This window comes from Balaenoptera musculus, chromosome 1 (assembly GCF_009873245.2).
Source record: "Balaenoptera musculus isolate JJ_BM4_2016_0621 chromosome 1, mBalMus1.pri.v3, whole genome shotgun sequence".
NCBI classification, from domain to species: domain Eukaryota; kingdom Metazoa; phylum Chordata; class Mammalia; order Artiodactyla; family Balaenopteridae; genus Balaenoptera; species Balaenoptera musculus.
This window is the reverse complement of record NC_045785.1, coordinates 184,719,981-184,745,074: the sequence shown is the minus strand read 5'-3', so window position 1 is coordinate 184,745,074 and position 25,094 is coordinate 184,719,981. Positions and strand designations below refer to the sequence as shown.

Below are 25,094 nucleotides of genomic sequence, written 5' to 3'. Positions count from 1 at the left end.
TTTTTTTTTTTTTTCTTTTATGTGCCTCTTTAGAATGTTGGCTCCCTGGAGCTCACCTTGAACCAACAGCAGTTTACTCACCTTCCCCTGATATTGTAGAATTAGGAAAACAATGTCCAGAGGGTTTAAGCGTCTTACGAAGGTCTTTGGAACTTTGAGCACACATAATTTTTTTCCAGATGTAGAAATTTACAAATTAAAATTGGGTGAACTAATATGATTCATTCTCAACCAAAATCCATGGAGTTGATCCTTAATCTTACTTTAAACAAAATTTTAGCCATCTCCATCACAAAGTCCTTTTTAACGATTAATTCCAGATTAAAACCAAAATTCTTCTGTTAGATTTTCCATACTTTCCTGATTAGCAGGAAGTGAAATGGTCAAAAGGTTGAAATACAGAATAAAAGAGTAAAACAAAGGAGCCCTGATGGTTTATAAACTGACTTAATCAGACCCTGGCATCCTCAAGGTTAAATTTGGATCCAGTTCCGGATAAGGAGAGAAAGTGGTACAAGTTTGATTTTTCCATAACAAAAGGTATATCCTAGAAGGGCTAGATGTCAGGTGGTACAAACTACAGTAGAAACTTCCTGGTTCAAGACCTCATTTATCTTGACAGTATCAATTGGGAAATGCCTTGTTACGATTACAGTCTCTGTTGCACAGATTGTCGAACCTTTTCCAAGAACTTTCCATATAAGAGGCTAATAGACCACTCAGCATCTTCACATTGACAATTCCTGTACGATAGTCTTTTTCACCTGCCCCATCTTCTTTCCTTTCATTTATATTTGTTATTTTTGTGGATTCTCCAGCAGCATTACTCTGAAGCCCTATATAGCATTTCCTCTGTAGTAGAAAGTATATGCATTTCTTTTGCTCTTATCTAGACCCAAAATATGGACAAGGCCAATTTGGAGTAGAATAAACAGCTAATCTCTGTAGTTTTGTGGACCTGTTAATAACTGTTCTCATACTCAGATCAAAATGGCCAAACATAAGGACCTACCGTGTCCAGAAGAGGTTCTCCCTAGGTGGGTGAAATAGATTAACTTGCCCACATTTGCTAGGTCCACACACATTTTTAAAAATTTACTTATTTATTTTTGGCTGTGTTGAGTCTTCGTTGCTGTGCACGGGCTTTTCTCTAGTTGCGGCGAGCGGGGGCTACTCTTCGTTGTGGTGCGTGTACTTCTCATTGCGGTGGCTTCTCTTGTTGTGGAGCACCAGCTCTAGGCACGCGGGCTTTAGTAGTTGTGGCTCGCAGGCTCAGTAGTTGTGGCTCCCGGACTTAGTTGCTCCGCGACATGTGGGATCTTCCCGGACCAGGGACAAACCCGTGTCCCCCTGCATTGGCAGGTGGATTCTTAACCACTGCGCCACACGGGAATTCCCCCACACATTTTTAATCACGCACTCTCTACTCTCTACTTTGGTTAGGCTCTTTTTTTTTTTTTTTTTTTTAATTTAAACTCAACTATTACATGTTTGTCTTGGGGGCTGATGGATTGTATTATCCTTTGGAGATCTCTAAAGTACACACTTTATTCTAGGGAGTAATTGATTCAGAAAGAATGGATTTTGAGCTGTTGCCAGATGATGAGCGTCAGTGTGTAAAATGCAAAACCACATGCTTCATGTCTGCCATCTCCTGTTCTTGTAAACCTGGCCTGCTTGTTTGCCTGCATCATGTAAAGGAATTATGTTCCTGTCCTCCTTATAAATATAAACTGCGGTGAGTAGGAAGAATGATTTTTTTCTATGGAAAACACTAAGTCCTTAGTATAAAACATCTGATTTCCTCCAAACCCACATATCTCAGAGCTAAGCCTGCTATTCTGTTTCCAGGTATAGATACACTCTGGATGATCTCTACCCCATGATGAATGCACTGAAGCTTCGAGCAGAATCTTACAACGAATGGGCCTTGAATGTGAACGAAGCTTTGGAGGCGAAGATTAATAAGAAGAAAAGTACGTGGTATATAGAAAGTGTGACTTGGTGATTGGCAAATTGGGACGGATTGTAACATAGCCAACTTAAAGTTATCAGCAAATGGATTACTTGAAGCAGCCTGACTTAGCCCATCTGTCCAGCCAGATTTGGAGCTTTAGCAGAGGTTTTAAAGCCAGGAGTGAATGAGGCAGATGTCCTTACATCAAAGAGAAGTCTTGATATATGAGCTGTGCAGGATCATGTATTTAACAAGCATCATATTGTTACAAAATAACCTTTACACCTCTTTGTCTCAGAAATAAAAGTATTTCACATTTTATATGGACCTTTAGAAAAGGTTTTTGTTTGTTTTGCTTGTTGTTTTTGAACTAGATCTCAGGACAAAGACAGCATATCGTTAAATTAAGAGTCTGTGAAATGCTGGTTTATTACTTCTTCGTTCTAGTCAAGGTCTCTGTCTCTTGTTATTACATTTGAAAGTCACTGCTTCCCTTCGCATCTTTTCTTTGAAAGTGTTTTCATTTGCTTTCCTTTCTGTAGCTCAGCAGGTGGCCCTGCCCTCTCCTGTTCAGGGCGGGCGCAGGTCACTGTCTCTGAGCCCACTAGTCCCCTGCCAGGTGCAGAGTAAAATGCAGGAGGAAGAAGTGGTTCCAGCCACAGGAAGAACTGCATTTGCTCTGTTTTGACAAGGCAGGGGTGCTTTGTTTGTTAAACATTTCCACATTGAAGGGCAGCTCTAGGCACTTTTTAAAGCATTCCACTCTCAGGCAAAAAAAAAAAAAAAAGAACAGATTTATTAAAGAGGTAAAACATTGCAAATATCTATAGGTAAGAACTGATCAAATCGAACCTCCCCCTCTGTATTTCATACCAGTATTTCATACATAATGATCACAGAAGAGGTGATCTTTTCTTTATTCCTAGGCCTTGTCAGCTTTAAGGCTTTGATTGAGGAATCTGAGATGAAGAAATTCCCGGACAACGATCTTTTACGTCACCTCCGCTTAGTGACACAGGACGCGGAGAAATGTGCCTCTGTCGCCCAGCAGCTGCTTAACGGCAAGAGGCAGACGAGGTGGGCACTGTGCACGCCCTGGCTTGGGCTCTTTGGCAGCCTGCTGTGGCTGGTTTTCCCCATGACGTTGGAGTCTGGGGCTGGTGGGGTACCTGCTCTCATGCAGTCTCCTTGGGCCTTTGTCTGTCTAGGTATCGATCTGGTGGAGGGAAATCCCACAATCAGTTGACAGTGAATGAGCTCCGACAGTTCGTGAGCCAGCTGCACGCCCTGCCCTGTGTCCTCAGTCAGACGCCACTGCTGAAGGTACCTGGATGGGGGGGTGGGGGTGCCCACCTTCCTGTATTTTGTATACAAGCCCAGTTCACATGATCAAGTTGTCTTCCCGTGTGGTTAATTTGTACATTTATTTGCAAATGCTTTTAGTAACCTGTTGAGTGGTACATGTGTATAAAGAGATTGTAACAGGCCTGCAGAGGAGAGAGAAGGTTGGAAATTTTTACCTTTCACAGTGACCACCAGCTACTACAGTTGGTATAAGTCTCTCTTAGAGTCACTTGTGTAACTGTCAGTTGGCTTATGTATTACCTTGTTTACCCGTATTGTTGCTAGAATCAAGTGAAATGGCAGAGGGTCATGTTGAATATGCATTGAAGATTCTGAGTTTTCAAGAAGCCAGTTACTGAAAATATTGTTTTGATGCAACAACCTGTGTTTTTTAAGGATCTCTTGAATCGTGTAGAAGACTTCCAACAGCATAGCCAGAAATTGCTGTCTGAGGAGATGCCCAGTGCCGCTGAGCTGCAAGACTTGCTAGACGTCAGCTTTGAATTTGATGTCGAGCTTCCCCAGCTTGCTGAGATGCGTGTCCGGCTGGAGCAGGCCCATTGGCTGGAGGAGGTGCAGCAGGCTTGCCTGGACCCCAGCTCCCTCACCTTAGATGATATGAGACGTCTCATAGACCTGGGGGTGGGTCTGGCCCCGTATTCAGCTGTGGAGAAGGCTATGGCACGGCTTCAGGAACTACTCACGGTATCAGAGCACTGGGATGACAAAGCCAGGAGTCTCCTCAAGGCCAGGTAAACAAGCACACCCATGCCTCTGCCTGGGGAAAGCTGGCACTGCGTCCATCCGGGAGCACAGAGCATGGGGAGTAGGGCGGGACGCAGGCACAGTAGCTGAGCTGTGCGTGCGGAAATAGCTGAGATGTTCGGAGCTGCTTTGGAGCTTGGGCAAAAGAATATTAATTTCTTTCCTTGCTTAACCGATTGTGAAATGAATGGTTCAAATGGAAATACCTTTTCTAGAGTTGGTTTAATGAAATTTCCCTGGACCTCGAAGATAACATCTTTGAGAGAAGGAAACACTTCCAAATAAGTGGAACTGTTTAAACCCACAGTTAATGAAAAAGATCCCAAGGAGTCTTAAAGAGAAACATCTGAGAGTCAGGGTGCACTGTCTTTAAGATGAAGATGGTGCTGTAATTCTCCACATTAGTGCTGTTGCTTTGTGACCTTATCTATACTCGAGAGATGGGTTGGACTCAAGCTAAACATCCGAGGGGAGAAGATGATTCCTCCCTAACCTTGCTTTCTGTCTGACAGATCTTTACTGTTCCAATTGACAACATAAAGTACAAGAAATACCTAGGTTCCAGACATTATTTTGTAATCCTGAAATAGTGGTCACTGAGCAGACGGTACAAAAGTTTTGGGTTCTGTGCTTTTGGTATGTTGATATCCTGGAGATTTTTAATTTTCTTAGTGAAGCTGTATGAGTCTTGATAGCGTATCTAGTTTAACATAGCGTCAATTATCCCTAAGTTATCTTTTGCAAATGCGAGTTTATGGTTATTCCGATGTCAAATCAGAAATAAGTCGAACTTAAATGCTTCACTGAGTTATTTGCGTTAAGTCTTATGCAACCATTTGAAAATAGGTAGTTTGATATCTAGTAGTTATTTGCCATTTGAAAAAAGTTATTTGCTATTCTGAATTTCCTTTGAAGTGATTTTTCTTTTTTGTGGCAAGCGGGGGCTGTTCTTCGTTGCGGTACGCGGGCTTCTCGTTGCAGTGGCTTCTCTTGTTGGAAAGCATGGGCTCTAGGCGCATGGGCTTCAGTAGCTGTGGCGTGCAGGCTCAGTAGTTGTGGCTTGTGGGCTCTAGAGCACAGGCTCAGTAGTTGTGGCACAGGGGCTTAGTTGCTCCGCAGCATGTGGGATCTTCCCAGACCAGGGATCGAACCCACGTCCCCTGCATTGGCAGGTGGATTCTTAACCACTGTGCCACCAGGGAAGTCCCTGAAGTGATTTTCCTATTTTCTCTGGTAAGTAAACCACGAGAAAAATGAGCCACAATGTAAAAGCTAAGTAGTGTCATTTTGCTTTTGTAGGCCTCGGCATTCATTGAACAGCCTTGCTACAGTGGTTAAGGAGATCGAGGAGATCCCCGCATACCTGCCCAATGGTGCGGCTCTGAAAGACTCTGTGCAGAGAGCCAGAGACTGGCTTCAGGACGTAGAGGCCCTGCAGGTGGGTTTACAAAATGTCCCGTGTGTGTAAGTGCTTCTCTAAAGAGCAGTAATGTAAACACTTGCAAAGGGGGGAACATGTTGGACCTCACTACACAGGTTCGGTGTTTGGGTTGGCCAGATTACTGATTCTCTTCAACCTTGTGTAGATGCACTTACCCACCCCATCTACTGTCCTGACTAGTTGGCTCAGTATTTAAAGCTTAGGTAATTTAACCAACCTTTTCTGGGAGCTTGGGACCCTCCCATAACAGACTTAATTACTTGGTTGGGGTTGAAGAAAAAGAGCTAAAAATGAAGTTGTGGGAGAAACAGAGTTTCTAACGTCTGACAAGTACGGCTGTCTCTTGCTGGCTTGCCAACTGCTTGGAGTTTACATAATGAAGAGTAGCAGATTCAGGGAGTCTCGATACGTGATTACATGGCCAAACTAGGCCCTGCGGCCCAGGACTTTCGCCAAGTAGTGACTTAAATGTGCTCCATACCTACAAAAGCAGTGAGACTAGCACGTTCTAAAGTAACTGTCCAGAGTAATCAGCACTGAGTATCTGTGCCCCTGTGCTAGACGTTATACTTGCTAAGACTTACCTATAAGTTAAAATAGAAAATTAAATTCACTTGTAACATTATTAAGGTATAGACAGAATATATTCTATGTTTTTCCCAATATTCAGCTGGATAACTTCATTTGAAAAGTGGTTGGTGGGAGTGTCTTCCTTTTTCTCTCTAACGATCATAAACCAGTGGGTCTTACGGGCCTATTGAGAAAAAAGATCTTTGAATTATTTAATGGGATAGGTTTTTAAAATTTTAATTTATATTGGTCTTGAGGCTCAAGTTCTGTTTTGTTGAAGCCATCAGATTCTAGGAATAAAATACCATCTGGTCTTCTGAATATCTACGTAATTTTAAGTGGTGCTAATTAACCAATTGCTAATGAGAAATGCCAGACAGGACAGTTTTAGCCACGTGTTTTCAACAAAACATGTGGACGTCTATTCTTGTTAATAGGGAAGAGAAGATACATTGTTTGATAAATATTACATAATTAAGGGGTGACCCCAGCCCGCCAAAGAAAAAACCAAGGCAAGTGTTTGCTACGTACATAAGCTTCCCCAGTGAGGTCTTTGATGCAGGCTCCTGTCTGTGACTGTTGGGACTGTAGTGGTTATAGTCGTGGTCCCCCTTTCACTCGTGGTTGCTGGCAGCCAGAAGGTGAGGTCATGGCGATGAGAGGTGAGCGTATGAAATCAGAAGCGAGGACACACATCTGGGTGGGTTTGCTCCCTTCACGTGCTGTAATGTATGTCCTACTTAGTACTGTGTTTGCAACAATGTCCATAAGGACAAAAAGCAAGTTTTGCTCCATTCCTGAAATAATAGCCTGGCCTTTCCTTGCATCATATATTTAAGGACTAGTAGAGAGGTGTGACCAACAACAAGGAACCTCTTCGTGTTTAGTGGATTATTTATTTTAAAATGTCATCCAGTATTCTGCTGTTCACTTAGGGAGTACTCCGTATGTTTCTAAATGGAGTATCATAGGCATAGGCTATAATTTGTGAGTCACCTTTTTTACGCATCCAGCAGAATACCTGTGCCCTTACAGTTTCAATCCTGTGAGAATCAATAGAAGGCCCCCAGATGATTCTTAATGAATAATAAAGTTGGAGAGCCAGTGGGCTTTCACAACTCATTTTGGTTTCCTGAATAATCTATACTGAGTTACTATAATTCATCATTGGTGAGTGAATTGGAATAAAATATTTGTTTTGTTGCTTTTATTTCTCTAATAAAAGTATGGAAATCCTTTGAGTTATTACAGATTTACACTTCTGCTGAATGTTTTTCAAACCATCCATAGGGACCAAAATGACAAGTGAATTGACAAGGGCATAAACAGTCTGAACAAAGGGACCACAGTATATGCCGGGTCCAAAGTTGTATCCATGGGCCCAGCACAAAGTAGGTTCTTGCTTGTCGAGTGGAAGAACCCACACTGCTCCACCTCCACCACCATCAGCCAGCTGGCAGGTTTTGTCAGCATCCGTCCGTGAATTTAATATGTTGAAATCATGGGGTAGGCCCAGTCCGAATGGTACTTTTCCCACTTACATAGAAGTATTTTTTTTCCCCTGGATTTATTAGGCTGGAGGACGTGTGCCAGTGTTAGACACACTGATAGAACTTGTTACGCGAGGCCGGTCTATCCCGGTGCATCTGAATTCTTTACCGAGACTGGAGTCACTAGTAGCTGAGGTTCACGTTTGGAAAGAATGTGCTGCTCATACATTCCTGACTGAGAATTCGTCCTATTCTCTCTTGGAGGTAAGTTTGCAGTTAGCCCACCTACGAGACCTTGGGTTCCCTAGCCTGGCAAAACATGTAGTCCTCACACACAGAGGTGCCATCACTGACTGATCTATGCTCTAGGAGTTATTTTTCTCAGTGGAGCCAGGGAGATACTTCTAAGTCTCTACTGAAAGTTTCAGTAGAGACTTAGAAGAATCTTGAAATGTTTTCTGCATATGTTTAGGGATAGCATTCACTGTCTAAGAAAGAAATTTTCCTCCTTGAAGTTCCTCAGTTTGTTGAAATTGGACGTTTAACCTTGGCCATGCTTCACCACTTGCTTTTAACAAGCTCGATAAAAGATCTCATCCACTTCTCAAAGTGCTATAGTTGCACTTCTTGTGTTTTTTTGTAAGCTGATGCTGGTCACACATTATGACTGGAATCGTTCTATATCATTTTTTTACTTACTGTTTGACTGAACCTGGAATCAAAGTCTTTTTGTGAGATTTCCTTCTTTCTTTCCTCCCTCTCTTCCTTTCTTCCTTCCTTTGTAGAAAAGAGTTTCTGGCTTCAGGGAGGCATGTTACACAGAAAATACTAAGAAACTCACATCCTTCCCACTCCTTAGGCTTTTATTTGGGGACTTCCTAATGCTTCATCTGAAATCCATTTTACCAGCGGTTGTGCTTTGTCCACATTAGGTGCTGTGTCCTCGATGTGATATTGGCCTTTTGGGATTGAAGAGGAAGCAGAGAAAGTTAAAGGAGCCCTTGCCAAGTGGCAAGAAGAGAAGCCCCAGAGTAGAGAGTCTGAGTGACCTGGAGAGAGCTCTGACTGAAAGCAGAGAGACTGCTTCAGCTGTATGTACTGGGGTTTTTCCTCCTCTTTTCTCCATGGGGGAGGATATTCTCTTACTTACTGGTCATATTGGGAACGCAAGTAGAAGAATAACTTTAAAAGTACTCTGTTTTACCAAAACGACTTTGGGAGAATTGTCATTTGTAAAAGTTTTGAATGGAAGGTGCATGGAGGTGCAGAGGATTCAGGGAAGGCCTCCCAGATTCAGAAACAGTCTTTCCAGTGCCCGAGGCTTGGTCCAGGGATGCAGACTCAGGACACTCAGGCTGTAACGGATATGTGAACTGCAATGCCAACTTACTAGTTTACAACAAGAGATACACTTAAAAGGGTACTGGATACTTTTGAGTCTGACCTGCATTTAGCGTAAGCCCTGTTGATTCAAAGATTGTATCATCTTCAGGAAGATGAAGCAGTATCTAGCTAATGTTTAGTGAGCAGAGTATCAGAACAAAAGAGGATAGCTATGTGATCTGGATGCTTTTTGAAAACTAAAAAAAAAATTTTTTTTAAATTGAGCTATAATTGACCTATAATATTATATTAGTTTCAGGTGTATAGTACAATGGTTCAGTATATGTATATATTGCAGAATGAGCACTATAAATCTAGTTAATATCCATCACTACACATGGTTACAATATTTTTTCTTGTGATGAGAACTTTTAAGATCTACTCTCTTGGCAACCTTCAAATATATAACATAGTATTAATGACTATAGTCATACCATGCTGTACATCACATCCTCAGGACTTATTTTGACCTTTTGATCCTCTTCACCCATCTCCCCCACCAGTTGCCTCTGGCAACTGCCAGTCTGTTCTCTGTATCTGTGGGGTTGTTTTTGTTTTGTTTTGTTTTTGTAGATTCCACATATAAGTGAGATCATGCAGTACTTGTCTTTCTCTGACTTATTTCACTTAGCATGATGGTCTCAAAGTTCATCCTTGTTCTTGCAAATGGCAGGATTTTCTTCTTTTCTGTGGCTGATAATACTCCATTGTATATACATACCACATTTTCTTTATCCATTCATCCATCAGTGGACATGTAGGTTGTTTCCATATCTTGGCTATTGTGAATAATGCTGCACTGGACATGGGGGTACAGATAATCTTTTTGAGTCAGTGTTTTTGTTGCCTTTAGATGTATACCCAGAAGTGGAATTGCTGGGTCATATGGTAGTTCTATTTTTATTTTTTAAGGACCCTCCGTACTGTTTTCCACAGTGGCTGCGCCAGTTTACATTCCCACCAATAGTGCACGAGGGTTCCCTTGTTTCCACATCCTGACTAACACTTGTTATTTCTTGTCTTTTTGGTGACAGTCATTTTAACAGGTGTGAGGTGATAATCTCAATGCGGTTTTGATTTGCATTTCCCTGATGATTAGTTATGTTGAGCATCTTATCACGTACCTGTTGTTCATCTGTATATCTGCTTTGGAAAAATGTCTACTGGATCCTCTGCGCATTTTAATTGGATTTTTGTTTTTGGTAGTGGTGATCGTGTTTTGTTTGTTTGTTTGTGCTATTGAGTTGTATGAGTTCTTCATTGATTTGGGGTATTAACCCCTATCAAATTATAATTTGCCAATATTTTCTCCCATTCCGTAAGTTGTCTTTCCATTTTGTTGATGATTTCCTTCCCTGTGCAGAAGCTTTTTGGTTTGATGAAGTCAAACTTCTAGGATGGTTTTGAAGGCACAAAGCATTGTCCATTCCAGAGCAGGAACATACCTGCTACTGGGCCTGGGCTCGTCCTTGCTCCAGGCACCTTCTTTCTGGTCTGATCCTTCGTAGCTGCCTGACCTCTCCTGTGATTGACATGGGATTGCCCTGATGTGTTTGTGTATTTTGACACAGACTTTCTTTGGCATGTTTGTCCCTTACTTCAGGCTCTAATCAGATGCGGCTGCCTGAGCATAATTCTAGTGTTTTCAGGGTACTACTTTCCACTGTTATGTGGTTCGTTTTTGTAAAGACACTGTCTGTCTTGAGCTTTGCTTGTCTAGTCTTGCTGATCTAGTCTGTGAACCTCTGCACATTACCTGTTGATCACTTTGTGATCACATAACCCGTATATGCTGCCTGTACATTGTTTTTAGCTAGAGAAATAAGTAGGTTTCTTAAATACACCAAAGGTTTGTTAGGTGGTTTACTTCTAGATCTGTTTCTTCCCTAATCCATCATTCATACATTTTCTTCTCTCATCCAGAAGTGTCGATCTGGCCTTAGGACTCAGCTTCCTCTTCTGGTGAATCAGGATGGATCTGGTGGTGGCTGGATCCGATCATCGAGAATGGTTTAACTATGACAAATTAACGTTTTAAGGACTTACTTATAGGAATAGACTTGGGAAAGGAATGGTTCCTGCAGCCTGTAGTTTTTATTTCTAGAGGGGAAGGCTCAGTTTTAAAGGCCTATGTTTACCCCCTGTTGCTCTGTATCTCTCTCTCAGTGAAGTATTAAGATTTTGGTGGTCCAGCCTTCTGCTGTGGAAGATGGATGTGTTATGTTCGAGGGGGTAGCGACTAACTCTGACGTAGCTAGTGATTTGAATTGGTCACCCTTAGGCAGCTTTTACTTCATGGTGCGAGGTGAATAAATCTGTAATGCCTGGGCTGGTTTATGTAGTGGGCGCCTGGTCTGTTCACGTAGAAGTCCCGTGTATGGACAGCTTGTACATACTGGTCAGAAACATGTTCAGTGTCACTTCAGCTTTTTGTTGTGAAGCTGATTATGTTTGTGTTTTCAAGTCGCTTATACAGATTAACTGAACTCAGAACTTTGCTGAGACATGACTCTCGTTTTAATAGAGAGAAAAGACTTTATAATGAGTATACTTGCCACTTTCTGCAGAAAAGCAGCTTGCTTTTGTCTCTGCCCTCATGATCTTACAGTGTGTGAGTGTGTGTGTGTATGTGTGTAAGGGAAGTCTGGTGAAGTGGTTCTGTTTGATCCTTTCGTGAGGGACCCAGCTTCACTACGTACAGTTCCGGTGTCCAGCGCACGTATGAGGCCTAATGGTTAAAGGCAGTAAGAGACACAGGTTACTACAGCTGTTTAACAGACTTTCTCATCTAAAGTGCCTTTCTGGAAGAACTCAAAGGCTAGTGGAACTGAAAACAAATCGAAAACCTCAGAAATTAGTACACCTAGACTGTGAAAAGCCTGTATCTTTCAAGAGAGGTACATTTTCTAAGAGAGAAATGTGTGAGGAAGTTGGACTTCGAAGAATGGTGTGTGTTAGGTAGTTGCTCACACTGAGGGTTTGCTGAGTGCCAGTCAGAGCATCTGTCACACAGCCCATGTCACCGTCGTGGCGGCCCTGTGAGGTGGGCACTGTTACTGACTCTGTACATGTGGAAATTTAGCCACCGTGGGATGTTGTTGCCCACGTGACTTAGTGAGGCAGGCAGAGTCTACTCTGGGGCCCGGTGTTCTTAGCCACCAGGACCCTAGTTTTAGGAGAAGGCTGAGTTCTCTGTGACATTGTCCTTGATTGTTATCTCCTTTCTAGATGGCAACGCTTGGGGAAGCCCGCTTACGAGAAATGGAAGCCTTGCAGTCTCTCAGACAAGCCAATGAGGGGAAATTGCTGTCGCCAGTCCAGGATGTGGAGATGAAGGTCTGCCTGTGTCAGAAGGCCCCAGCTGCCCCCATGATCCAGTGTGAACTCTGCAGGGATGCTTTCCACACCGGCTGTGTGGCGGTACCCAGTATTGCGCAGGGCCCCCGGATCTGGCTGTGTCCCCGTTGTCGGAGGTCAGAGAAACCTCCACTAGAGAAAATTCTGCCCCTGCTGGCCTCCCTCCAGCGTATCCGAGTCCGCCTTCCCGAGGGGGATGCGCTGCGGTATATGATCGAAAGAACCGTCAACTGGCAGCACAGAGCCCGACAGCTGCTCTCGTCAGGGAACCTCCAGTCCGTGCGGGAGCGAGCGGGCGCAGGACTGTTATGCGGCAGATGGCAGGCCGCGGCAGGACAGGCGCCAGAGACGAGCAAGGTGAGCCGGAACTCTCCTTCGCTCCTTATCGGACTTAGCTCTGTACCTTCTTGTGGAGCCGGTAGCTCTGGTGGTGCCGCCGGTGCCAGCACGTGCCTTACCTTCAAGGGTTGTGCGTAGCTGCCGTGTTGCCTCAGTTCCCTCTGCTCCTGATAGTCAGGCACGCTTCCTGTGGAGCAGATTTCACCTCTCCATACGTACATGTGATTTTTCCATTTATGTGTATGAACCAGATGTATTTTTAATATACATGTGTTTTAAAATTCTTTGCTTGGCTGTTTTTTTCCTGCTTCCTCTCATGTAAGTCACCGAGGAGAAAGGGAAAGTGCCTCCTCCTGTCTCTTGTTGCCTTTTGAGGAAGAAGAGGTTTTGAGGTGTCTTGAGTGTTAGTAAGTTGCTTCAGAGCAGAGGCGGTGGGTTTCATACCATCCGTGGTCTTCCTGCCAAAGCCATGTTCCCTGAGCGTCACCGGGACGGCCGGGCTTCTGTCGTCTCCGTGGGAGACGAGGAGTGCAGCCAGGCAGGCAGTGCTCAGGCCTCTCACAACGTTACCCTGGTGACTTGCAAGTCTGGCAGGTTCTCTTGCAGATACTACGTGTCCCTTGTGCTGCACCAGCAGAGACGTGTGAAGTGTAGGCGATGAAAGTCATGCAGAGTAGAGACGAGGACAGAAGATTGGTCTCTGTTGTATTTGTTTCCTTGTCTTTTTAATTTCTCCCCAGGCTTCTGAAATACAGTGCCTGGCACTTAGCAAATGATGGGGTACATTTTTGTCTCATAGTTGAGTTGTGGGTATTTGGGCAGCCTGCATTGGAGACATTTGTGTTCCTTACACACGATGTGCTAGGAGTTCACCTGTGTTAATAAAAGGGAAAGACACAGCTGTTATTTACTTACTGATTTGTGGTCAAAGGACTGTTTCTCCTAGCTCCTCTAATAAGCTCTGGTGAAGGTAGGGACGTGGATGCGAATGCTATCTGGCAGTTCCTCAGTTGGTTTACCCGGAGGGGGTACATGTCTGTGTCAGTCTGGTTATAATCTTCAGAAGGAGAATTACCTAGAGATTAAAAGGCTGTGTGATCTGTTTCCATGCAGAGAAAATGACTTATTTCCCAGTGGTGCTCTTCACCTCTGCAGTCAGTCCAGGTACAACCAGGAAGACCAAAGGCTTGGTGGATATGAGTTGGTTTGGCCAGATCTGAGATGCCAGGAGACTTCTTTCAGTTTGGGAAAATCAAGTCTTTCTCTTTGCTAGTTGCTGCCTGATAACCCAAACTACTTCCCTTGGGCTGGTGGGAGTAGTTTTAACCCTGGAGAAGCCTCACTGTGCAATGTTTTCCTTCCATCAGCTATCTCAGCCTCCTGGCCCCACGTCCTTTTCCTTGCCCGATGACTGGGACAACAGAACCTCATATTTACACTCTCCCTTCTCTACTGGACGGAGCTGTATCCCCCTCCATGGTCTGTATTTATTATTATCATCACCATTATTATTGTTATGATTTTGAGGGCTGAATAGTAAAAAGTGATCGTGCAGTAGGTTTTTGTTGCAGATAAACCAGGAACCATTAAAAAGGATTTTATCCTCCTATGTAGGATATGGATTACTATGTATTCGTAAGGTAGGAGAATTGTGTTCAAAGGCTCGTAAATGCAAAAGAAACAGAAAGGAAGTCTTTATATCCATTGTTTTCAGGGATGAAAGGGTTCATCCCATGCCAACTGATAATTAAACACCAAGCATTGTGGTCATCAGATGCTAAGTCATGGGTTCCCTTGTTGCTTCATTACTTAGGAGACTTGAGGGGGCTCTAGAGAGACCCTGCCTCCTTCCTCCTGTCCTTCCCTGAGGGCGACTCTCCCCCACGAGTTCTGCCTGGAACCCTGGGCCCACTCAGAGTGCCTAGGCCCTGGCTCTTCTGTGCTTCTGTGAAAGCAGAGTTACCTCCCTCCTGCATCAGCAGGAGTCCTCCTAGTCACTGACAGACTGACACAGTCCAGTTTGGGCCTGGTACGCTGTGGCTCTGGGCCTGTGGAGTGAACCTCACTTGAAGGGAAAGGGTGGTAATGGGAGCAGTGGTCTTCCTCCACTCATGTCGCAGGTGGGTGTCACCGTGATCTGGTCTGGTCTCCGGCAGGTCTAAGCCCAGAAGTGAGTGAGCTGTTGATGGAGGCCCAGCTGCTCCAGGTGTCCCTTCCTGAAATTCAGGAGCTCTACCAGACGCTACTCGCAAAGCCGAGCCCTGCGCAGCAAGCTGACCGCAGCTCTCCAGTGAGACCCAGCAGTGAGAAGGTGGGCGTCGGGGTCTGGGCGGCGGCGTGCTTCGGAGTGTCGTCATCCATCAATAGCTCGGGGACGAGATGCTGTCTTTGGTCCAGGAAAGGATGCAGACCACCTACCCCACAGCCCTGTTCCGATGGCTGTCACTGAGCACTTTGGGCTCACAACCTGGATTTTGATACTGGCTTTTAAGCCACTGTGTGAAATTTTTGTTTCCTTTTAGCAAGGTGTGCTTCTCATCGTTTCCATGTGATAATAGCTAGAAGCAGGATTATTTTTCTTCAGTAAGAGAATTACTGTAGAGATGAAAATGTAATTATAGCTGGAAAGGCCTTTGGGATAAAGCCTTCATTCTTGGAGCCAACATGTAACAAATGCTTTAACTCTTCTAAACCAAACCCAACAGCTGGTGTGAGGACCAGGTGACTAGACCAAGGGTACCCTTTTTTTTTTGTTTGTTTTTTGGGTTTTTTTTGGCCACACCGCACGGCATACGGGATCTTTAGTTCTCCGACTAGGGATTGAACCCATGCCCCCTGCAGTGGAAGAGAGGAGTCTTAACCACTGGACCGTCAGGGAAGTCCCAAGAGTGCCCGTTTTGAGTGCTGACTTACTTGAAGGGGATAACTGATAATGTCCTGTTTCTTAGCAGCGTAAGATGCTGCTGCTGCTTCCTGTGAGTGGACTTGCTGACCTGTAACATGTAAGGCCCCTGAGAATGTAGACAGTTAGGGAGGAGTGTCACTGAAAACAGCATGAGGGCAGACACTGGCATTTAGGATTTGTTTTTCATTATGACACCAAATAGTGTAGCACTGTTATCAGCTGTGTTCAATTACTGCACCTTCCTCCTGTAAGGGGTGGAGATGTCCATAAAGAAGCAAGGTATTGCCTTGGTTCCTTAGCTGTCTGTGGCTTAACACCTAGATAGAAACTCTGTGGACGTCAGGCACTTCCTCGTGGGTTTGGCAAAAAGAATGTGACATCTCCCATCTCCCGGAGCTGGTTGGCTAATTTGAAACGAATTGTGTCGGTGACATTTCTGTTCTCCAGTGTCGCTTTTGTGGACTGAACAGTGAAGCTAGGCGGTCCTGCAGGACGTGAGGGGTGGGGCGGGCTGCAGCACGTGTCGGTGTCGGTGTCGGTGGGCAGCACCCGCTTCTCGGGCAGCCGGTTCTTAGCATCGCTGGCTTTAGCGAGAGGCTAAATGGAGTTTGCCGTCTTCCACCCAGAGTGACGGCTGCCGTGGGAAGCGAGACGGAGTCAGCGGCCTCGAGAGCAAACTGAAGAGACGCCTGGAAAGAGAAGGTTTCTCCAGTGAGCGGTGGGATCGAGTCGCCAAAATGCGGACCCCTAAAAAGAAGAGAATCAAACTGAGCCGCCCCAAGGACACGAACAGTTTCAAGTTAGAGAGAGAGCGTAGCTATGAGTTGGTCCCTTCTGCCGACACTCAGTCCCTGCCCTCAGACACGTCCTACTCGGGGCAGGAGGACTCTGAGGACGAGGACGCCATCTGCCCGGCCGTGAGCTGCCTGCAGCCGGAAGGAGACGAGGTCAGTGAGGTTTGGGCCGCGGAGGACGTGTGTTCCCTTAACTCAGAAACCCTGTAAGCTACAGCTCACCCGGCCGGGTCTGTCTCCTGCTTACCTGCCTTGAGCCGATCTGAGTGGATTGCTCACCCTCCCCCACTGGTATCTCTGCTCTCACATCGTTCCTGGGTCTTCTCCCTTTTCTTGAAGAAACTCTTCCTCTGCCCTTTTTCCTCTTCCTGCTCCTCCAGCTTTCACCGCCCAGCGCTAAGAAGGTGGGAGGGATGCTGCTGCCACGCCCTTTGCTTCCTTGTCACAGGGCGGCGCTGTCTTAGCCCCAGAGCAGTCACCACTTGAAGACTGGCTTTGACTCGGTCGCTTGGGCTGCTGTGCCCGAGGTCCCAGCGCTGGGGCAGTGGCCTGCCCGGTGTCTGTCAGGCCTGTTCTTCCCCTGAAAACCCTCCCGTCTCCCTGCTCTCTGTAACCAGGTGGACTGGGTCCAGTGTGATGGCAGCTGCAATCGGTGGTTCCATCAGGTCTGTGTTGGTGTCTCTCCCGAGACGGCCGAGGAGGAGGACTACGTGTGCGCGTGCTGTGCGGCGACGGACGCGCCGGGCCGGAGATAAAACAAACAGACTCTAACTGTAATTCAGGACTCGGCCAGGGGACTCCTCCGGTGTCGCAGCAAAGCTGCAGGACTGGCATTCAAACCAGCCTGTGAACGGTGCTATTTCTATTCCTTACGGGATCATTTTTCCAGAACTCTTTGAAAAAAAGAAAAAAACGACTAAAAAAATTTTTTGACACTTTTTGTATTTTTTTCCTTAAGAGCTGTTTGTGATTGTTGAGGTTTGAAATGCTGACTGTTTTTTGCAGGGGTTCCCACCAATGTGGAAGGATTGGAGCTTGCACCTTTTCATGTACAGCATTAAAATCTTACCTCTTTCTGGGATTTACCGGCTTAAGAGTCCAACTCAGTTTCAGTGCCCAGAAGAGCACCAGAAATTCCAGTAAATCCTCATTTGAGGGATTTCTCTCTTGTTTACTCTGTTACCATATTGGGGAGCTTAAGTTTTTCACTTTTGGGGTTTTTGTTTGTTTCTTTTATCCACTTTTCTTTTTTCCTGGTAGACTAGGTTTATTTATCTAAGCAATAACTTCCATGTTGGTTTCAGTGGCTGGAATTAAAACAAACTTCCAAACAGTGTGTTGGTGCTTTAGCATCTGGTTGATGTCAGAACGCAAACGTCTAGTTTCTAGTGTCACTGGTGACCTAGTGACATAGAAAAGAGGCTGCTCTGTAAGTACCTGCCACAGCTGTATTTTGGCTTTCTCCTTGCTCCTTCCCTCCTCGCCTGTTTTTTTGGTAGCTTGTATCAAATGTTGCAGTTTATATTGTGGAATAAATCCTTGGTCCTAATATAACACTAAATGCTGGTTATTTAGAGCCATTAGCCTACATCTGCTTCTGCCCCTCCACCTGTGGGCTTTGAAGAGCTGGAGGGGTTGCTTGCTTTTGCCTCTGCCCAGCCAGGCTACAGTAGCGGTGGATGGTAGCCTGCAGACATGAGGGGATTCTCTTGTATCCTGCTCTGTTCGGTGGGCCATATGCCTCCAATCCCCACTAACAAAGACCCCCCTTTCCTCCCGTCTTCAAGGAATAGAACCTGTCTTTAAAGCCATGCTGTTTTTAAATAAGCTTTCTCAGAATGTTGGCAAATCATTCCAATCCTCAGATCAGCCCTCCTTGTGGGAGTGATGTCTTTATTATATTTGAATTGACAGGGAAACTTGGTTTAGGGTTGAGATGTCAGAAGGGAAGATGTAAGGAGAGTGCACCCTCACAGAGGGCTAGGAGGGTGCGGGTGGAGGAGACGCTTGTGGACACCCAGGCTCTGCCCTCTCGCTTTCCTGGCTGTCTCTCTCTCTCGCTGTTGTTACTGGTCGTGGATGGCCCACAGCCTTTCCCTGCCTTTTCTTTTTAAAGGACTCTGTTCTGCAGTGGAGAAGACATTCTGGTGAACAGACTCTTGCTTGCTGTTTGCTATCCTGTTGCTAATAATACCTGTTTTCTCTCCATTCTATAGCCATAAACCTGAAGATGGGTAGAAACAGTGGGTCTTTAATAAAACAACAAAAACAGCGGTTTGTGATGTAGCAGAGATTTAAATGTGTACTGCCCCCTTTTATGCAATTCAGATAATTAAATCTCTTTAAGAATGACTTTGAATCGTCTGCAGTTTTCCCAGAGTTGTCATATTTCTCCTTGTCTGATGGGCTTCTGGGGCCAGTGGAGAAGAACAATCTCCAGAGTCCAATCTGGAGTGGCAGTGGTTTTGGCCTTTTTTTTTTTTCATTGTCATGTAGTTGATTCACAACGTTGTGCCAATCTCTGCTGGTTTCTGGCCTTTTTAAGCACCCCGATTCTTAGACTCCCCGACATTAGGGCGCAATGCTGACTCTCCCAGGTCCACGGAGAACATAAGCTTAAAGGGGACTTTGCTGCTGGAATAAAGCCTTTGCCTGTAGGGAGCTTCTGCCCATCTGGTGTGCACCTCCCCTGCCCCGCGAGCTTTTGTCCTTCACCTGGAGGGTTGTTCGCAGTCCCTGACAGTAGCACCCTTGTGCTGAAGAGTCTCTGCCCTGGCTGGTGGGGGTTGGGCAGGAGTGTGTGTATGTAAACCACCTCCCCCGCAGGTGGGGCCATGGTCTGTTACACACGACGATACTGAAGTTAAAGGCCTGTCACGTGCCAACAGTTATCCTGCTAGTGAATGACGACGGCTCTCCTGGAGCCTCCGTCCTACCTGCACGCCAGCACGACGCGGAAACACGGACCTCCAATGGACGCCTTCTGTGAGGGACCCACCGAGACTCCAGAGTGGGTGTGTTATCTACAAACCGTGCTTGTGCGTGTGAGCTGTGAGGCAGGCCTGTACCCTCGTGGATACACGAGCCAACATGCGCGAGACGGTAACACACGCAAGCTGACACTGTTCCGTCCCGGGTCTTGCAGCTGCGTGAGGTGTGAGGAAGAAAGGGCTGAGTGAGATTGGAGCCTAAGCCAGGAGGGCACGTGGGTGAAGAAAGAATCTGGTGCCCCCGCCTCAGCGCCGTGACTGCTGTTTGTTTTTCCTCCCAAATCAGGCTGTAGGATTTCTCACCGAGCGCAAAGGGCTTGCCTGTGTGTCGTCCCTATCCTGGAGGAAGACTGGGATTTGGACGCACTGTAAAAGGAAGGTCCGCTTCTTCACTGCTTCATTTCAGCGTCCTGGGGGGAGGGGCTCGTTTATCCCTCTCAGAGTGAATCTGAAGCCAGAGATGCCACCTGAGGTTGTGGCAGGTGGTAGAAACCCGCTTTGTTCTGCCTGCACGCTCCAGTAACGAGAGGCAGAGGTGTTCATGAGACTTGGGGTCTTCGGCAGAAGCATGGGTCCCCGGGCAGGGGTAAGCCTGTGGACAGGGTGGGTGTCTCCCGGAGGGCTGGAGCCCGGCTCCCCCGTCCCTCTGGTTGGGCTCTCATCACGGGCCCCCGCCGCTCCTTTAGTCTCACCAGCCTCTCAAACGGAGACCCGCTTCCGGCTTGCACCAGGCCTTCGTGCCTGTGGGTGTTTTTCTGGGCTCGGCCCCACCTGGGGCTCCTGCCACGTGACACAGACTGGGGTGGACTGTCGATGCCCTGTACCTGGGACAGGAGGCGGAATGGCACAGCAGGGATTTTAGCCGTCGTTGCCCGTTGCTGTTCAGTACCTGTGCCAGTCTGTGCTGCGCGTTGGCCTCTGTTAGAATGGTCCTTCCTCGGCGTAAAGATGCAGAGAACAGAGTTCCTTTCTGCTGGACTTCGCCTGTTGGAAGGAAGAGCTGAGGAAAAGGATGAAGAGCCCAGTGCCTTTCCTTGAGCACCAGGGCGACGGCTCCCATCTTCCGCCCTCTCCAGCCCAGCACGTGGATCCTTTGAGGCCCTCGACTTCTCTGGGCGGTTCCGTGGGACAGAGAAGCTGCCTGGACAAGACCTCGTGTGAAGTCGTACTGTCATAAATCCACTTCCAAAGCATAATGAGTCCGTCTGTAAAAGTGTACCTTTCACTTTTTCCAAATTTCTGTAAACATTTTCATGTTTCGAGATTGCTTACATAGGAATACATCTTCACCTTTTTATCAGTTAGGATGGAACCTTTAGATGGTGACCCAGCTCCTTTATCGGTTCTGGGCTACTTGTACTAGGATGAAGGGTGGCGAGCGATGTGCTCTTATTTTCAGGAGGACCCGCTGCGTTGGATGGAGGAATGGGATTGCGAGGTCGTTGGAGCTGCTGCAGGTGAGTGGAGGCCAAAGGACTCTTCTTTCTGTTTCCCTTGAATGGGAACACAGAGAAATTTAAAATGGTCTTTGTCAGGGAACAAGGTTATTTGCTCTATTGAAAAGAAATGCCCAAGACACCCTCTCCCCGCAAGGAAATGTGGGGCTCCTGCAAGCTCCCCTAGCCGGATGTTGGGGTCAGGGGGAGTGCAGGTTCAAAAGCACTGGCTCCAGGAGGGTAGCCATGGAAGTCGGAATCTGCTAAGGAGTGTGTAACAACTCACCTACCGAATTTAAAAAAAAGAAAAAAAAAAAGCACTGGCTCCTGTCTGCCCGTGATCCTGGTAGGAACATACACAGAAGGAGGCCCCTTCTGCATAGGGCCGGAACAGGTCGTTGGACAGTTCATCAAAATGTCAGTTAACGGATGAAAAAAGATATGCTTACCTAAGTTGTTTGTCCATCCACTTAAGAAACGAAAATTGAGAAAAATTAGTTTGGAGAGACAAGGGCTCTTCTTCACAAAAATCACATGCGTTATCTATGATTTTCAGTTTCGGCTTCCTTTAAAATGGATAAAGAATTTAGACATTGTGAAGGAATTTGACTTTAGCATTCAAGATACTTATTTTCTCCAATCTTTTGTTAGAGTTTTCACCTGTACCTAATTTAACAGCAACTTTGTAAAGCAACTCAATCTAGTTTTTATAAAAACAACTCTTCACACTCATAGGTTTATGTAATAATCAGAACATAATGGCTGCAACAGACTGACTCGTGGGCAGCTAGGAACAGGCGAGACCGGGAGAGGGCCAACTTCGGGCCAAGCAAGACCCGAGCCGGGGAGAAGCTGCCGTTGGCCAGTCGGGCGTCTGCTGTGTTCACAGCTGCCTGGTCCAGCTCTTGGAAGACTTCGTAAGCTCCTAGGAGATAGCCCGGTGTCCTCTGGTCGGGGCCGTCCTGACCTGCCGGCCGGGTGCGGCCCCCCGGGGCTTCTGTTCTCAGCGCGGGTGGCGAGCATCCCTGTCTCACGGGTGTGAGAGCTGAGGGGCGGCAGTCCCTGGAGCGTGGGCTTTGGAATCGGATGAGCCTGGTCTGGCTCTGTGCCTCCTCTAAGTGAGAGCCAGCCTCTGGGCTCTCAAAGATCTGAGCGTGCTGCCCGGGGCTGGCGAGCCTGCTGCACCCCTCTGCCCATGCCCCACCGTCTTCTGTTCCCAGACAGCAGGGACCAGAGGGGGCAGGTGTGATGATCTATGTCACTGCCATCGATGGGTCATCTGTGCCTTTGTGGCCCTGGTTGTGAGGGGCTTTTACCTTACAGAGATGCACTGAAATCTAGCAGCCCCCCAAATTCCTCACTAAGTTTCCTTTTCTCCACAGTTATCAAGGACAGTGGTGTGTCCGTGATGGTGCTGGCCTTACTATGCCTCTGCGTGTCCCCCGTGAGGCCAGGGTCTGTTGGGCACGGGCCTCCCAACCTTGTTGTGCTCGGGACATTGACTAGCTGAGGTCGTAGTGGACGTGGGTGCCCAGCCCGTTTCCTGCTCTCTTCATTCCCACCCCCACCCCCCCGCCCTCCAAGAAACTTCTCAAGGAGCAAGAGTGAGCAAGTTAGAGGGCACTTATTGCTGCATTGAGGGCAAGCAGTGCCCAGGAAGCAAAGCAGACGGAGGCAGGAATGAGGCAGCGTGCCTGGGAACGGGGCTCTCGGCTCAGCAAGGCCCTACCGCCGCCCAAGGCTCTGCCCCTGGAGCCCTGCTCGTGGGTGCAGGCGGAGGTTTCCCTGGTTGGATCGGCCAGGAGAGGAGCAGAGTGGGCCCAGGCAATCTCTGGCCGCCTTAGACGTTACCAAGGCTCCAGCCCTGCCTCGCATGCTCCCTTCCCCAACTTCAGTCTTTGGAAAATGGGGAGGGAGGGATTGGGGACAAAGGCCCTCGGTGCAGGGATCACAGTTTACGGGATGACCACAGGGAAAGGCCGGGCCGGCAGTGGACTGAGCTGTGTGACTGGGAGCCTCCCTGCTGGTTCCGGACCCCAGAGCCCCTTCTAGACTGAACCCCGAGCAAGCATCGTGGGGGTGTGGCCTGAGCAGGACTGCGGGGGCACTCATGAGCCGGACCGCAAGCCTGTGTCCTAGAAATAACGCAGCCAGGCCTTCCCACTGTGCCGAGACCGCTGCACAGCACAGCGCTTTACGGCGGCCGGGTGCCGTTCTTAGGGCTTCACCCCCACTCCGGAGCTGACATTCCCCCTTGGGTGTGCGGCCACGGCTGGAATTTTGATGCCAAATTGTGCCCTTGATCCTGAGCTTTAGAATTGGAAATAAGGAGCACGTGGGTCTTAGTCGAGGGAGGGATGTCCAGGTTCCTGAGGAGATTGTGCCGCCGGCCTGGCTTTTCTGTCCTAGTCTGAGCTCATGGCAATCACAGTTCTCCTGGCCGCCGACCGCAGTCCCTGAATGCGCTGACACAGTCGGGTGGCCCTCAGGACAAGCCTGCAGGAGTGCCTCGCGGGCGGCAGAGAGCAGCACAGGGCCGGCGCCGGGCTGCTGTCCTGCCAGGTCCCTGAGCCGGGCCTCTGCGGGCCCGCTGGCGCCCTGCCTGGGCCTCTCCGTCCTGCCCCTGCGCCAGCGCCTGCAACGTGGAGCCCCTTAGAGGTCCCGCTCTGTTTAGGGGAGACTGAGTCGTGGACTTCAGATGGGCAGTCAGGCCTTCTACCCAAGCTGCTGCTGGTCCCAGTTGTGCGCCCCGCGCGAATGTTGTAGATTCGGGGCCCACAGAACGGGGACGCTGTCCCCGAGGAGCTCAAGTCCAGTGGGGGAGGGGCCCGCGTAAACAGGTCTTCGGGGTTTCTTGCTCTCACGGGCATCACAGCTGTGACGGGGTCAGAGAAGAGCTGTCCTTGGGTTGTCTCACCACAAACTGGCTGTGTGGCCGTGCTGAGGATGAAGGCCTGGCCCACTTGCCTCCCTTCCCCCCCACCCCATTCCCACCCAGTTCCCACCTAAGGGAATCAGAGACGTTGACTGCACGTCGTTCTGGGGAAGGGACAGGCCTTGCCTCCAAGTGGGACCCTTGGGTATGAACTCTGCTCATGTGAGTGGAGACGACACCTTCAAGGACGCCCGGTGTGGCCAGAACGAGATGTACGTGTGGGGCGAACAACGACGAGAAATAACAAAAGCCGACACAACCCTTAACACGTGCTGGGCACTCTCTGAAAGCCTTGCATAGAGTGACTCAGTCTCCGCAGCCTCCCAATGAGGTCAGTACTCTCGTACCCATTTCACACATGGGCACCTGGATTTCAGAGAGGTTAAGACTGAAGGCCATCCAGCTGGTATAGAGGAGCCAGGATTCAAACCCAGACAGTCTGGTTCAAGAGTCTGAACCCGTACAAACAAGGTGGAAGGCCTCTGTGTATCCTTGAGCCTAGCGTTTGGGATGTGTGGCTCCCCAGAGCAATAAAGAATTCCTAAAAACTCCACAGCAAAGTTTCTGATGCCCTTAAAGGCTGTGGGTTTTCTCCCACCACCAGTAGGATGCAGCTTACAGAAGCCTTACTTTTAGAGAACTGAGTGACCTTTTTTTTTTTTTCCTTAAACTGGGTTGGTTAATTCAGTCAAGTTGGAAATGCATTTCAGCTGCCTCGTTAAGGTCTGGGTATCCGCTGCCTCAGGATGCAGGCCTGTGTGCGGGCACCCTGCCCTTCGGGGCTCCTGGGGTGGGCAAAGGCACATCACTCGGGACGGAGGCCAGGCATAGCCATTGAGATCCTGGCAACGAGAGCAAGTCGGCGCGAGGAAACAAGGCCTATAGTGACGGGAGGGCCGTGGCTTCCAGGTGACTGGCCTGACTAGCCCGGCCTGAAGCAGGGGCTCTGTGGTAGCAGGGCCTTATCTGGGCAGAAGCCCCGTCAACACCCACAGCCCAGGTAAAGGACCCATCAGGCCGTGCCGCTTGTGAGCTTAGACACACACACACCCCGATCTTCCAGACGGGAGGCCACCTGCAAGGCAGTGCCCTAAGGGGCCAGGGTTGGGCGCAGGGATTCTTCCCTTCTGAATCTTACCCAGGTAAGGGTAAGGAGGAGGAGGTTTCTAGACTCACTGGGTTTCCTTGGGAAAGTCACTCAGCCTCTCGGGCATATGAGGACAGCCATCATTAAACTTGCCTCCCAGAGCCAGAAATAAGAATGGCATAACCCCCGGCTCCAATGCAGCCCCTTCTGGGCCGGGTATTTGGACCCCCTCCATTGATCCTCCCCTCATTCCCATGACGTGAACTCGCTTGCTAAGGACCCAGGCCTGTGGGAGGCAAGC

At 47.9% G+C, this 25,094-nt stretch overlaps 1 protein-coding gene across 11 annotated transcripts in view; it reads left to right on the top strand.

The window, feature by feature from the left end:
- KDM5B (lysine demethylase 5B) overlaps positions 1-18,697 on the top strand; it is a 72,236-nt gene extending 53,539 nt beyond the window's left edge. For 10 of the 11 annotated variants that reach the window (XM_036856239.1, XM_036856291.1, XM_036856288.1 and 7 more), the window contains 13 exons: positions 1,557-1,738; positions 1,852-1,976; positions 2,884-3,034; positions 3,166-3,280; positions 3,698-4,053; positions 5,366-5,504; positions 7,652-7,831; positions 8,500-8,658; positions 12,179-12,664; positions 14,014-14,125; positions 14,803-14,957; positions 16,178-16,498; positions 16,963-18,697. In XM_036856239.1, the coding sequence (XP_036712134.1) occupies positions 1,557-1,738; positions 1,852-1,976; positions 2,884-3,034; positions 3,166-3,280; positions 3,698-4,053; positions 5,366-5,504; positions 7,652-7,831; positions 8,500-8,658; positions 12,179-12,664; positions 14,014-14,125; positions 14,803-14,957; positions 16,178-16,498; positions 16,963-17,100 (2,619 nt within the window). In that variant the 3' untranslated portion in view covers positions 17,101-18,697. The remainder of the gene's footprint in view (positions 1-1,556; positions 1,739-1,851; positions 1,977-2,883; positions 3,035-3,165; positions 3,281-3,697; positions 4,054-5,365; positions 5,505-7,651; positions 7,832-8,499; positions 8,659-12,178; positions 12,665-14,013; positions 14,126-14,802; positions 14,958-16,177; positions 16,499-16,962) is intronic. The other variant, XM_036856258.1, reaches the window with a different exon arrangement.
- Positions 18,698-25,094: the final 6,397 nt, after the last annotated feature.